Source organism: Falco punctatus, assembly GCF_963210335.1.
Source record: "Falco punctatus genome assembly, chromosome: 11".
In the NCBI taxonomy this organism is placed as follows: Eukaryota; Metazoa; Chordata; class Aves; order Falconiformes; family Falconidae; genus Falco; species Falco punctatus.
Window position 1 is genome coordinate 2,233,024 of NC_137591.1, and position 14,488 is coordinate 2,247,511.

General features: G+C 47.4%; 1 protein-coding gene across 5 annotated transcripts in view; it reads right to left on the bottom strand.

The window, feature by feature from the left end:
- Positions 1–14,301, bottom strand: part of MIER1 (MIER1 transcriptional regulator) — a 43,661-nt gene extending 29,360 nt beyond the window's left edge. The window contains exons 1-3 of one of the 5 annotated variants that reach the window (XM_080406695.1): positions 14,163–14,301; positions 13,650–13,699; positions 13,395–13,540 (exon numbers count right to left, since the gene is read on the bottom strand). Coding sequence is in view for 1 of the 5 variants with exons in the window: in XM_080406694.1 (XP_080262820.1) it covers positions 12,984–12,992 (9 nt within the window). In the remaining 4 variants the exon portion in view is untranslated. The other 4 variants (XM_080406697.1, XM_080406696.1, XM_080406698.1 and 1 more) reach the window with 4 other exon arrangements.
- Between the last annotated feature and the right edge of the window lie 187 nt (positions 14,302–14,488).

Below are 14,488 nucleotides of genomic sequence, written 5' to 3' on the forward strand. Positions count from 1 at the left end.
AGATAGCCTCACCCCACCCAGGCAGGTGATGGAGCAGACATGAAGGCGGCGAAGGGAGCAGCCAGCATGGATTTACAAAAGGGAAATAAGCCTGACCAGCCCAAGGGCCTTCCTCGATGAGAAGACTGGCATGGTGGATGAAGGGAGTGCAGGGAATGCTACTTGTCTTCACTTCAGCAAGGCTTTCCATGCCATCCCCCATAACATCCTCACAGACAAATCAATGAAGTAAGCCTGGACAAACAGGAGTGTGGATGGAAAACGGGCTGAACAGCCCAGCTCAAAGGGTTGCGATAAATGGCAAAGTCCACCTAGAGGTCAGTGGCAGGGGGCAGAGGCTGTCCAACATCTCCATTAGGGACCTGGACAACAGGACAGAGCATATTCTCAGTGTGTTTACAGCTGATACATTAGGAGTGGTGGATCACAGAATCGTAGAATGTTTTGGGTTGGAAGGGACCTTAAAGATCACCTAGTGCCAATCCCCCACCACGGGCGGGGACCCCTCCCCCCAGCCCAGGCTGCTCCCAGCCCCGTCCAGCCTGGCCTTGAGCCCTGCCAGGGATGGGGCACCCACAGCTGCTCTGGATACACTGCCAGAGGGGTCTCAACAGGCTGCAGAAACAGGCCAGCAGGAACGTCATGAAGTTCAACAGAGAAAGACAAAGTCCTTCACCTGTAAGGGAATCACCTCCTAGTACACGCACCTATAACGGGCTGCTCAGAATCTCATCCAGCAATGTTTTATCTATCCCCAAGGATGGAGACTCACCAGCCTCCCTGGACAACCTGATCTAGTTTCTCATCACCCTTAAAATAAAAGGTTTTTCTTATGTTTAACTGTAATTTCCTGATTTTCAACATAAGCCCACTGCCCTTTGTCCTGCTCCCTGGGCACCACTGAGAGGAGTCTGGCTCCCTCATCTCTACTCCCACATCAGACACCTACACCCAAGGATAAGACCCCCCTGAGCCCCCTCCTCTCCAGGCTGAGCAGCTCTCCCAGCCCTGCCTCACATCTCAGGTGCTCCAGACCCTCAGGCATCTCTGTGGCCTTTGCTGGACTCACCCAAGTCCATCCATGTGTCCCTTGTCCTGGGGAGCCCAGCCCTGGACCCAGCACTCCACACGTGCCTCCCCAGGGCCGAGCAGAGGGGCAGGATCACCCCCTCGACCCGCTGGCAGTGCTCTGAACGCAGCCCAGGGTGCTGGGGGACGACTATGCCCCAGTAGCACATGGCTGGCTTACAACCAACTTGGCGTCCACCAGGACCTTACCCTCAGAGCTATATGCCCAGTGCTGGGCTCTCCAATTTCAAGAGAGACATGGGAGAGAATGAAGCAACTCCAGCAAGGGGCCACAAAAAGCGACTGAGGGACTGGATCATCTACAACAGGACAAGAGGCTGAGAGCCTGGCCTGTTCAGCCTGGGTAAGAGATGGCTCAGGAGGATCTGATCCACGTGCACAAATATCTGAAGAAAAGGCTGTACAGAAGACTGAGCCAGTCCCTTCTCAATGGCAACCAGTGACAGGATTTAATGGGCACAAACTACAATACATTTAAACATAAGGAAAAGCTTTTTTCACTGTAAGTGATGAAACACAGGAACACGTTCCCCCAAGAGATTGCCGTGTTTGCACTGGAGGTATACAAAACCAGACTGACAAAGGTCCTGGGCAACCTCCTCTCGCTGACCCAGCTCCGAGCAACGGGTTAGTCTTGATTATCTCCAGATGTCCCTTCCAACTCCAACAATTCTATAACTAAATGCTCCAATATATATTGTAATGAAGCTTACCACAATGAAGCATTTTCCTGTTGAGAGTAGACACAAAACCATAGTGGGGCATAAAAACATCTCATAGAAGTCAAGCATGCTTCAAGAAACAAAATTCAGCTTTCAGTATTCTGAAATAGTATGGAGTAGGCATGACAGCTCAAGCAAGCAAATGGCCTTCCCTATAGGCTGAAACACTGCTAAAGCAATCATCTCCTCCACAGCTTCAAAAGCATTGCTAAAATACTGCAATGCCTCTAGAATTCAGAATGACTCCCATGACTTTTCAACAACTCCAAAATATATAGCCAGTATGGTTCTAGTCTATGGAAGTAAAAAACCACACAACCCCCAACCAGAAAATCTGCAAAAACCCAATCGCCTCTGGAAACATTAAGTCCATTTCAGGCTACCTGACAGAATGCCTACATCCCTTGAGAGGTTCTAGTTCATTCTCTGCCACAGACTTCACAGGCAGCTTTTAGAAGAACAGCCTCTGGGTCTCTATTCTTTTCTTCTAAGCTTTGCCTACCATATCTACCTAGTCTGTCCTAGTTAGTGGATTTCTCTGCATTTCATATGTTTCTAGTCTAAGTGATGCACTGTCAATCATTTTCTGCCTTCTATTTCTAGCTAGATGCAGTGTCACATTACATCTCATCTATATTAATGGCCAGCTGCTGCCAAAAGTAGTAGTCTGACCTCTTCCCACCACTCCATGTGCCTCTACCACTTGTGCCAGGTCCAGCAATTGGGAAGCTGCAGCATGCGCTGGTTCAGCAAACCAATCTCAAAGAAAGCTAACGCCAGTTTTCTACCCGATCAGTGAGCCAAAGTACTTCATCTTGGGCCTTTGCAATTGCCAGACATGCCGCAAACAATCTAGGGCACAAGTCTGAAGCTAGACACAAGAAGGGTGTGCAGCAAGAGACGAGGAATAACCCCTTCAACGACAAGCTGTCAGCATTACACAAGGTGAAAGAGCATCCTATGATTAATGACTTGTTTCAAGACAATTATGGTGATGTTTGATAATTCAGTCCTATTTCCTTGCCTCCAAGTGATCGTGACACTGGACAGGGTAGAACAGATGGCTTTGAGGGCATCTGCTTATGAAAATCTCCTGGCAGTAGTTAAAGATCATATGGCTACATTGGTATCATCAGATCTTAAGTCCTAAGCTATGGTATGTCAATATAACAGGAATTCCTGTGGAAAAGGATACCCCTGTACTTCGGTGGCTTTTCATTTTCTGCTGCAGCAATTCCCAGAGAAGTACAAAGCACTTTTTTGCCTCAAGGGCACTCACGGGAACAAAGAGCTGCTACCTATAAAAAGGTAACGGTATCCAAGGCCCAGCAGAGAAAAGCTATGGGATACTTAAAATATACAGGCTGACACACTCAACATGTTCTGTGCACAGCACCGTCAGAAAAGATAACAGCAAGTGTTTGTTGTGGGTTCAAAAGAATGAAAAGTCATTGAAAAACTCCTAACTCACGGACAGTGAGAAAAGACTCAAGTGGCTAAAGGAGTCCTGCTGTATGGATACACCATTAAGCACATTTGTTAATGCTCCAGATAAGCAACTTGAAGGAAATACCAGCTCTGAGATATGAAGAATGCAAACATGGTAAAGAGAAAGAGAAAAGACACTGAGCAACAAAACATTAGGCTTGGGTGGCACTAAAATAATCTGTCGCTTTTTATTCCATGTGTATTTTTAGGAGCCTATGGAAAGACATGCAGAGTAGTTGTTTTCAGAAGGTTAGTGACACTTGCAGAACTATGAGCCAAAAGATCATAACCAATACATTCTCCAGTGTATGGACATGGGAATAAATGGAACTGAAGTTGGCCAGCCTCTTTCAGACACCGTCGGACTGTCAAATGATGAACCTAGCAGACACATGTCAGACAGAAAAAACCTAGATCTACAGTGTTACCCTGACAACAAAAAGCTCACTGGACTTTGGGAGGTCTGTATTACTATAATTTGTGATGGAAGTTAAATGGCAGAAGAAAACCTGAATTGGCAGCATGACAGGTTTATTTAATGCAAACAGCCTTCTGGAGACATCAGTTTTGCACAGTTTATTTTTGAATTCACTATTTCAGAAGTAGAAGCATGCTTCCAGGCAGTGCCCGTTTCTGCACACTGGCAGGAAATTCTTGTGTGTCTTATTCCGATGCTTCATAGCTGCTTGGATGAGAACGGAGTACGCCAAAACGTGAAACCTGTGGAAGTAATGCACTGAGTTTTCACTTCTTACATTTCTCCTACGGCCTGTAAAGAAATACTTGAATGGAACTGACCGGACACTATGCAGTCTCCCTTCTGCCCAAAAGCTACTGCTGTATTTGCTAATATCTTCCATGCTGTTTAATATAATCGATTAATAACAAAACATCTTAACATTAGCTGTATCTGCAGTCTCTACAAGACAGTGACAAATACATTCTGTTCAAGTTTACACAATTATCTTTAATAGCTCTTTAAGTGTTACATAAAACAGTTAAAAACTAAAATTAACTTTTGTCTATATTGATGGCAATAAAAGTGACAAATGAATTAAGTAGATGCTCAGGTCTTTTTTGCTCTGCTACAGGAAAATACCACAGTTAACTGCTTTGGTTTTTTTGGCAACTTTTGGTAACTGCAGCATCTAGTTTTAGCAACATTTGAGGCACAGAAAACTTTAATATTAAACCGGCAACCAAACCTTAAAATGCAGCAGCATTGCCTATTATATAACACCACAAAGAATGAAGCATGAGCAGTGGGTAGAGGGTACATGCAATTACCTCACAAGTATACATGCATGTGGCTTCAACACCACTAAAGCTACATTTCACTAAGCAGACTAATTAGAAGAAAAATACTGATCTGTGTTCATAACAACTCACATTTGTTCCCAAAACGCAGATATACAGTTACACAAATAATGTTCAAAGACCACATGAAAACTGAAGTTTTGCATACACATGGTTTAGACACTAACCCTACAGTTCAAACTGAGAACAGGAGCTCACCAGCTAAAAAGTGGTAAGACCCACGCCCAAACTGCTGCTGTCTTAAGAAGTGACTGTGGCAGCCATTTAATAAACTCTCCAATGAGCTAAGCTAAATGATGATGGCCTAGAGAAAACGACTAGTTAAAATGGTGAAGAACATCCTTTACTCAAGAGGGCACACGTGTCTCTTCACGAACAGGTATTTCAGTGGAAGGCTGACAGTTCCAGCCTGATCCTGTCTCCCCGTGTTGTATAACAAAATAACTCAAGTGTCAGAGAATGGTTTGCCTCATTTTTACCTTGGGAAGAAATGAGCAATATATCGAAACAAGAAAAAAAATACGGCTGACCCTTATTTAATAGTTTCACATGTGAACACTTCTACAGCCAAAACTACAGCAACATCCAAGCCCTTCTGCACATGAAATGGAAACTTATATACATGGATTTTTAGGTGGTTTTTTTTTTTTTAGTTTGGTTGCTAAATGAGAAAATTCTTGTCCTTCCAGAACACAAAGATCAGGTGCAATGTTTCAACTCACAGATGTCAAATGTGTATCTAAGCCTTGAACCAATCACCTTAGTAAAGGTCCCCGACTTGGCCACTCCCTTCCTAGACTTCACTCTTATAAAGATGACTGCCCTCCCTCAGGACAGCCAAACATTACAACAGGTTGCCCAGTCTCTTTCCTTGGAGGTTTTCAAGACCAGACTGGAAGCAGCCTTGAGCAAGCTGGTCAGAACTCAGGACAGAGCCTGCCACGAGCAGAAGGTTGGACCAGAGACCTCCTGAGGTCCTTTCCACTCCGAATTATCTCATAATCCAAGTTTTGAGGTTTTGCAGGTAGCCCTGAAAAACTACTTATAAATAAGCTCACTTCCCTCTCTCTGTCTGCCTCTTCTGAGAAGAATATTAGGTAAGGTCTGCTTCTGTTTATTATTATGTAATAAAATCTAACACACCCCCCCCCGCCAACAAACTAAAAAATGCAGGTTAGGTTTTCCTGAAGAAGCTGCCTGATGAGTTTCAGCGTGCCTAACTAGCAAGAATCACAGCACAGGTTGGGTTTTAATGCAGCTGACTCAGTCCTGTATCAATCCACCTGAATCTCTTCACCACAAAAAGACTGGAAAGGGGAAGCAGATGATACTGTCAGTAGTTCACAGGGGATATTGTCAATGTGGATCTTTCAGACACTTGGTTTGCAACATGGCTCCTGAAATCTGCAGCGGCACACCTCAGGGGAAGCAAACTGTAGCGTTTCTTAAGTAGCCTTTTCAAGTCAGTTTTGCCAGTGAAGTCACTGTATTACCTGGGGACATCTTCAATATTGTAAATACCAGCAGAAATTCTTAAATAGGTATTTCAGCTGCACCTCTAACAAAAGCAGCAGCTGCTACTTAAAAAAAAAAAAAGCTTCATGGGAACACAGAAGGCTGAAGGGTGTCAGGCAATGACTCTCCCTGAGGCGATTTAACTTTCTCCAGCCTGCTATCTGCTCCACACTTCTGTCAGAGGTTATCACACCACAGCAGGTGCAACAAAGCAAAGGTGCACCCAAAGCAAAACTGTACAAACTTAAAAGTTTTCAACGGGTGACACTGTCCTGCTTTCCTCTCTGCCACACTTGCTGTAGGAGTAGCCTCCAGCAAGAGAAAATAGCACCTTGAAAGTGCAGGGGGACAACACAGCAAGACAGACAGATGACAATGACGTAAGACTGTCAGGGTAGTTAGATCTCCAAACTAGAGGGACTACCTCCCTCATGAGCCTGAACACTCACACCCAAGGTGAGTACAGACCTCTGCAAGATGTCCTGAAGAGCAAATGTAGCTACATTTTTCAGGGTTCTAAGTCAAGAGAAGAAACAGCACGTTTCAGGGTGGTAAAAGCAGGTTCTGTCCAATGGCTCATGACCATGCTGCTGCTGAATCACACACCAACTTAACATACTTACAATAAAGTGGAACTGATTCTCATTCTCCTTTGAGCAGAGTACATGACTAGAATGAGGAGCCACCAGCCCAGAGTAGTCATCCCTGCTCAGGACTGAGTCACCAGAAAAATGAAACGAGCGCAGATGCTGTAAGGCTAACTGATAAGGCTGCTCGATAGAGGAAGTTCAGCAAGAAAACTTCAATTTTCAAACAATATTATGAAGCACGGCCACAGCACTTGATCAGAATACCACCTCTGTCTTACCTGAAGCACATGTTTTCAACTGGACATTTTCTAACTATTTACTGTTCACCTCCATTACAAAGTACAGCACCAGCCTCAACTTCTTGCTAAGAAAAAAGTGGAAATCTATGGAGTGACCATTTCCCACCATACGATTTCAAATGAAACCAGATACAGTCATATATCAAGCACCACAAGAAAACATTCTTACACACAATCTGTGACATGCATGGATTAGTAGTGAAATGCTAATACAGACTAGGGCTTTTGGCCAGGAAAAAGCTCAAAAAGAAATAGAACTTTTCAACAAGTCCACTGTCTACCCTCCACTGTATTAGAAAGAAGTTTAAACATCAGTATCTTACCACATGCATAGAAGTCCACAAAACAATTCTACTACAACAGGAAAAAACCAAACCAAACCAATCTCTTTTCCAAGATCAGGAATGCAGAATGTTAAATGCTATTGTTTTCTCTTCAATAGTTATCAGAAAACCTGAGGGAATACAATCAGTGACTATAACCAATCATTTTGGACTTTATAGTCTCACCAAAGAAGTGAGAGAACGGAATTCCCTGATCTACAATAGGTTTACAGATACCTCTGCGACGTATTCTACAAAAACTGCTCCAAAGTGAAACAAACAAACAAAAAGACAGTAAAAGCTAAGATCAAGTGAGGAAAAAAAATAATTGTGCTCAACAGGATGGACTGATGTGAATCACTGATTCTAATCATTATTTAGATCAGTCAGCAGGATACCTTGATTTAATCTATGTTGACCTTATTTTGTATTCAGACATTGCTCAAAAGCTCTGTCCTCCCTGACTGTTAAAACATCTCAATTTCCAACCACATTAGTGACCATGTTAACTTTACTACTGCTTCCTGCAGGGGAGGCTATTACACATTTATGCATATTGTTTTAAAGTAATAGCATAGCTTAATAAAAATACAAAGACTAAAAATGTAAAAAAGGTTATTAGAGATGCTTATTAGATCATGTATTTCTTAAACATTGTGTCCTGAAGTTGGTTCAAGCTGCACATGAAAACTAGAATTCAGTTACATTCACGAAGTTTAAAACTCTCAAACTGAAAGAAGCCTAATGTTCAGAAAAAAAGGAAAATTTCACCAAACATTTTTAATTTAAAGATTACTTACTCAAGCACTGCCACACAATGTTAATAAACTGGTTTTCTAGTCAAGAGCAACTAAATTTTCAGAAATCCAAATGACATTAAAGTGCACCCAAAGAAATCTGGCTGAGTCAGTTTAACTGTCCGCTGGCACCAGAAGAGATGTGGTCCTGCTCCTCTCCAAGACCCAAATGCTCCTGCCTCTTCCCATACCTGCCTGACACCTTAGGATGCCAATTCAAATTTTTAACCCCACAGAAATTCACTCTGCGGAAGGAAAAACTTAAGTTCTTATTCCAGCAGGTCTGAAAGCTGAATAACCTCACCGAGGGATGAGAAACCTAAGAAGGACACGGACCTGCTGGAGCGAGTCCAGAGGAGGCCACGAAGATGACCAGGGGGCTGGGGCCCCTCTGCTGTGCAGGCAGGCTGAGAGCTGGGGCTGTTCAGCCTGGGGAAGAGAAGGCTCCGGGAGACCTTAGAGCACCAGCCAGCACCTAACGGGCTGATGAGAAAGCTGGGGAGGGGCTTTTCACATGGGCATGTCACTATAGGGCAAGGGGGAATGGCTTCCGGCTGAAAGAGGGGAGACTTAGGGCAGGTCCAAGGAAGAAATTCTTCCCTGTGAGGGTGGTGAGGCACAGGCTGCCCAGAGCAGCTGTGGGTGCCCCATCCCTGGCAGGGCTCAAGGCCAGGCTGGACGGGGCTGGGGGCAGCCTGGGCTGGGGGGAGGGGTCCCTGCCCGTGGTGGGGGGTGGGACTGGGTGGTCTTGGAGGTCTCTTCCAACCCAAACCATTCCATGAATCTGTGAAAGGCTAGGACCTGCCATTAGACTGTCAACTGCCTGCTCAAGAGTTGGGAGAAACAGGACCATATTTTTCAGCAACAGTAACAGTGAATAGCTTCCTGCTGTCAAGAGTCAGAGCAGCACAAGACAAGGATACTGGCTGAGGGGAAGCTGAGACAATTTCACAGCCTGACCTTTTTGGAAGGAGGAACACATCATCCTCCCACTGATCCCCACATCTGGTTCTGCTGCCCCCTACCACCTCGCATACCAGCTCTCATCTCTGTTGGATCTTTCCATGAGCCGATACAACTGGTTACCCCGCAGGAAGGTTTGCACTTCTTTCTAAGCTGGCAAGCTGTATCAGCCTACAGTACAAGTTCAGAAACATCTACACAAAAGCAGCAGCAATACTAGATCTCCTCTTTCAGGCAGCTAGGAGCTGTTAGACCACCCCAGTTGTTGTCCATCCCCCCTCAACCCATAATTAAAATCAGCTTGAAATTGAAATCAAGCTATGCTTGATTTCAGGGATATCACGGATACTATGTCCCCAACTCCCCTGATTCAAACATGTCCTTAACAACTCTGCAGCAGTCCTAGTACTTCTCTTATTCTTCAGACAGTTTAAAAAAAAATACCAAAAAAACCCACCACACACACAAAAAAAAATAAATAAATCACACAATGCAAACACTCATCATTTTGCCATTAGTTCTGCCTTTTTAGTGTCCTCTCAAATGCTTGTAGCAACGCGACCGGTGCATCCTATCATGGAACAAAATAAACTAACAGCAGGAATTCAGCACTTCTGGAAATTACAATAGGTATTTAGCTGCCTATCTTTTCAACACAAAAGTCTGACCCCAGCTCTTCAAGTTCTTGAAATCAGATCATCTCATTCTCACTGACATTTTATTCAAACAATATAATGGCTGAATAAACAAAAAAACATTCTCTTTCAACTACTAATCAAGCTTTCCAGTCAAAAATCTTTTATTCTCAATAGGCATTAAAATACTCTTATTTGGGAAGAAAATATGTATGTATCAGCATTCACTTCACCACAAAGACTAAATAAGCAGCTTAATGCATGATATTGTAATATTCACAAAGCTTGAGCTGATCTTAAGTTAGAGATGTTTCCAATTTATGACTAGAACATCTTCCAGTGTGTTGGAATATCAGGACTCAAACCAATCACGTGTGCATGCTTCCACGTAAAATGAAACCTTAACACAGGTTATTAATCTCAGATCTAAAACCAGTTTAATGGTTATTCAAAATCGGTTTTTTGTCTGTCCTGTATTTAAACTGGTAAGCTTCTACAAAACTGAAACGTCATTTTTTGTTATTTTAGTTTCACTTTCTGGACTCTCTAACCAAGCTCAAAGCTCCTGTCTGAAAAGCCTTCCTGTCAAATTCAAAAAGTTTCATATTTCTATTGTTTATTTCTGAAGTTTGTGTCTCTAGCACTGAAACTTAGCTGGTTCTCTAGAATGCAACACTTCAGGATCCTTCCAGACTAAAGGATGAGTTCCCGTGCACTCCTTCAGCAGAGTCCAGACAAGATTTACCACTGGGGAGGGACGGAGAAGAGGACAAGAGGCACAACAGCCGTTTTACTTTCCACCTGCATTTTCAAACCCAGGCTGGTCCCAGGCTCGTCCTAGGACTGCCTGAATTATCAGTCTTCCTTCTCTCAACATCACATTATGCTGCACATTACTTTCCTTACACACTCCTCCTTCAGCATACCTAGGACACCACTGTGTAGCAGCAGTCATCTTCAGTTCCTCTAGGCAGATGGCAAATACCAGAGCTTGGGTGGCAATGCCTGCGCCAAGGAGACTTCCCATCCTATCCCCAATATATTTCCTAAATTGTGCTAGGAATCGTATTCCGGACATTGCTCCTACATCAAATCACTGAAAGAAAGTGGTTTTTTTTTTAATTCTGATTGTCTCCTAATCCAGATTGCAGTGCAGCCATGCAAACAGTTGTCTGCACAATTCAACGACTGTGAACGAATGTCAGCCAAGCCTGAATGGCTGCTGCCACTCCTGTGCTACTGAACTCATCCCACAGGTGGATCAAAGCTTTCACAGCACAGCCCTTTTATGCTGCTCCTGCCCCTTAACCTGGAATAAAGAAGCCAAAAAAGGACAAAGAATTCATTTTAGCTTTTCTTCAAAAAAGCAAAATGCTGGGGGGGTGGGGAGCCTGTCTTTCTTTCTTCGTAAAATACCAAGACCAACGCATAATAAAAGCCTTACCTGTTGGAACAACGTCCACAAAGTGAAAAACAAAAGCTGCCTGACCTCCATAACTCACTGACTTTTTATTGCTCTCTACAGCATGAATCCCCTACGACTCTCAATGCTATCACTGCTATAACGTCAATATAAGTACATGACAATACAGAATAGGAAGTAATTCAGCGCACTGCCTGTGGCTCTTTAGCAATATGGTGAACTTAGTTCCCACCAGAAGAGCGCTAGCACGAATATTTCACAATAATGCTGTGTTTAAACCTTACAAGCAACCAGTAAAACTTGAGACAAAGATCTTGAATACTGTGATGCCTAGGTCAACACGGGCCCCCCTATGTCTCTCCAACTTTACAGATCACAGGAGTTCAACACCTACATTTTCTCAACCAAGAAATTACTCAGGGATCAGACTTGTGAATCTCTGCCCTTCAAGACACAGAAAAACACAGACAGGCAGATTCTTTTAATTTCTAAGATTAAATTAGTACATTTTGTACCAATAACAGGAAGAACACTTCATTACAATTGTCATTTAGGAGAGAAAGAATAAATTTAAGTAAAAATTCACACATATTCAGGAATTTCAAGGGAAGAAGCCTCATCTATCTAATCCCCATACCTCCAACTCCCTCCTCATCTGGCTGGAAGAAATGCCTGTCCCACAGAAGAAAAAAAATAATTTAATTCCATACCTTTCAAATAAGCATTTCCAATTCATTTGTCAACACTGTTCAAGCAGCAAATTACCTTAAGATCGGAATCTTAGCATAATTTGAAGAAAACTTAATTAAGTATCTATTCATCTGTCCTAACTTGCCTCCTAAGAAGCTAAAGAGCTGCTCTTCCAGATCCTATTGGGATGGACAAATCCACACCTCAATAATCAAACACGTATCTCGCTCTGCCTCCCACAGAAGAAAAGAGGTCAATAAGCCTTTTCCCATGTCCTGCAACTCCCCTGAATAGCCCTTCTCCCTTTTTCAGGAGAAAGGTCTCCTCCCCAGGAGACTGGAAGGGCTGCCCTTCTGTCTATGATGACAATTCCCCTTTGTCTCAAGGACTACAAGAAAGGTATTTAAAGAAAATAAATACATGTCTTATGCTCAAGCGATGCTTCGCTGAGAAAAGCCCGGGTGATGCGAATCTTTCACATTTGGATGGAGAGAGAGACGGTCAGAGCTGGCAGGAAGAGCATCACTCCACCCCGAATAGATCACACTTCCCCATGCCGCAGCAATCAAGGCTACCCCACTTTCCACCATCCGCGCACACCCCCCCCAAAAAAAAAAAAAAAAAAAAAAGATGGACCCCGTCCCGAGGAAGGCACAGGCCCCGCTCCACTGCCCTATCCCCCGCTGCTCCGGAGCCGGGCCCCGAACCCCGCCGAGCCGAGGGCTCCTCTCCAGCATCTCCCCCGCCTCCTCCCCGCCTCGAGAGGGCTGCCGCCGGTAGAGCCTTGGCTCCGCGGCCGAGGCATAGCCCCCTGCCCGCCGACGACCCCTTCCCGCTGCCGCCCGCGGGCGAGAGGCACCGCTTCCAGATGCCCGGGGCGCCCGCCCGGGCCGCGCTCGGGTCCCGCCCGCGCATCGCCGCCGCCGCGGGCCCGGAACCAGGCTCCCCGTCCCGGGGCAGTAGGCCCCGCAAGGGAGCTGGCTGGAGCGCCGGGGCTGCGGGCGCCGGTCGGCTCCCCGTGGCCCGGCGCAGCCTCCCCAGCCCCACAACTAACTTGTGGGACGCTCCGCCCGGCCGCGGCCCCGCGCAACAAGTTCCCGGGCAGGCCCCCGCCCCGCCGCCGCGCTCTCACCTCCGCCATGTTCGCTGCGCGGGCTGCCGGCGGCGGCCGGCGGCGGGCGGGGGGGGGGAGGAGGAGGGGCGGGGAGGGGTCACATCGCCGCCGCGGCGGAGGAAGCAGCGCCGGCGGGTCACGGTCTGCGCGGCGGCGGGGGAGCGGCGGGAGGGGCCGGCACAGGGAGGGGGCACGCCACGCACTACGTCACCGCGCACGGCGCCTCCGCCTCGCCCCCTCCCCGCGGTGCGCGGGAAGCCAGCTGTCAGTCAAGGCGCTGGGCCCGCCCCCGCTGTCAGCCGCGAGGCGGCGGGCCCCGCTCCCGCCCCGGGCGCGGCCTCCTTGGCACGATCGACTGTGAAGATGGGGCTGCCCCGCGCTGCGCGCCGGTCGCCGTGCCGTGCCGCCTGGTCCCGCAGTCGTACTCACACGGTGAGCCGCACAGGCGTGGAAGCTGTCTCACCCACGACGAAGCACACGGTGAGGTCCTCAGGGAACAGCTCTGGAGCCGCCAGCGGGGCTCCTGCCGTGTGTGACACTCGTGGGTGGGCAATACCAACAGCGCTAAGCTGGTCCTATGTAAAGGAAAACAAAAAACAACAAAAAAAACCCCCACAGCCCCAAAACAGATGTCCAGTCCTAATTCTGCCTGTTTTCCCTAAAACCTTTCCCCGGCCGTCTCACCTGCCCAGGTGCAGTGCTGTCCTAGGGCTGGTACAAGGACACGCACAGTCCTGCAAGGCAAAGGAGAGAGCGCCTGATCCAGAACTCTGGCATTACAAATGCCCTGAAAAGCGGAAGCGCTCTAGGCTGCTCGGTACCTCAGAGAAGGCGGCCTGCCCCCCTCCCCGGGGGAACGCCTGTGCCTGCTCGGCCCCCTGCTTCGGGTCTGCCGGCCTGGGGCGGAGGCCGGCCCGGGAGGCTGCCGGCTCCTGCTCTCCCCCCTCTCAGAGGTGCGCAGACCATTTACGATCTGCAGTTCTCTGCCGAGCCGCTTCTCTGCCAGCAGCTTTTCCAACAACCGCGTTTTAAGTCCTCAAAAATGATCCCCGTGGGCCGATGCTGAAACGAAAGCACCCGCGCATGCAACTTTGCTGACTCAAGCAAATAAGGGGAAAAAAAAAACCAAAGCAACCAAAAAAGCAGCCACAACAAACTGCCACCGAACCCCTAAACCTCCCCCAAAAAAGCCCAGACCTGCCCCGATCCCCGTCAGCGGGGCCGCGCTTTGCGGCGGGAGCTCCCGTCCCCCCGGGCCGCCGAGGACCTTTGTGCTTCAGTGACAAAGGGGGAGCGGGGGCTGCCGCGGCCCTGACGGCAGGGGAGGAGCCCCGGGCTGGGCGGGGGGCGGGCGCCCCGGGGCGGTGGAGCCGAGGGGCTCGGCTTGGTGGGCGCTCGGTGGCCCAGCCCCGCCGAGCACGGAGAGGGGCCCGGGGACAAGGCGGCCGCGGCCCGCAGTGAGGCGCGGGTCCCTCCTCAGGCGGGCGGGCGGGGAGGCGACCGCGACCCCCGCGCCGCGGGCC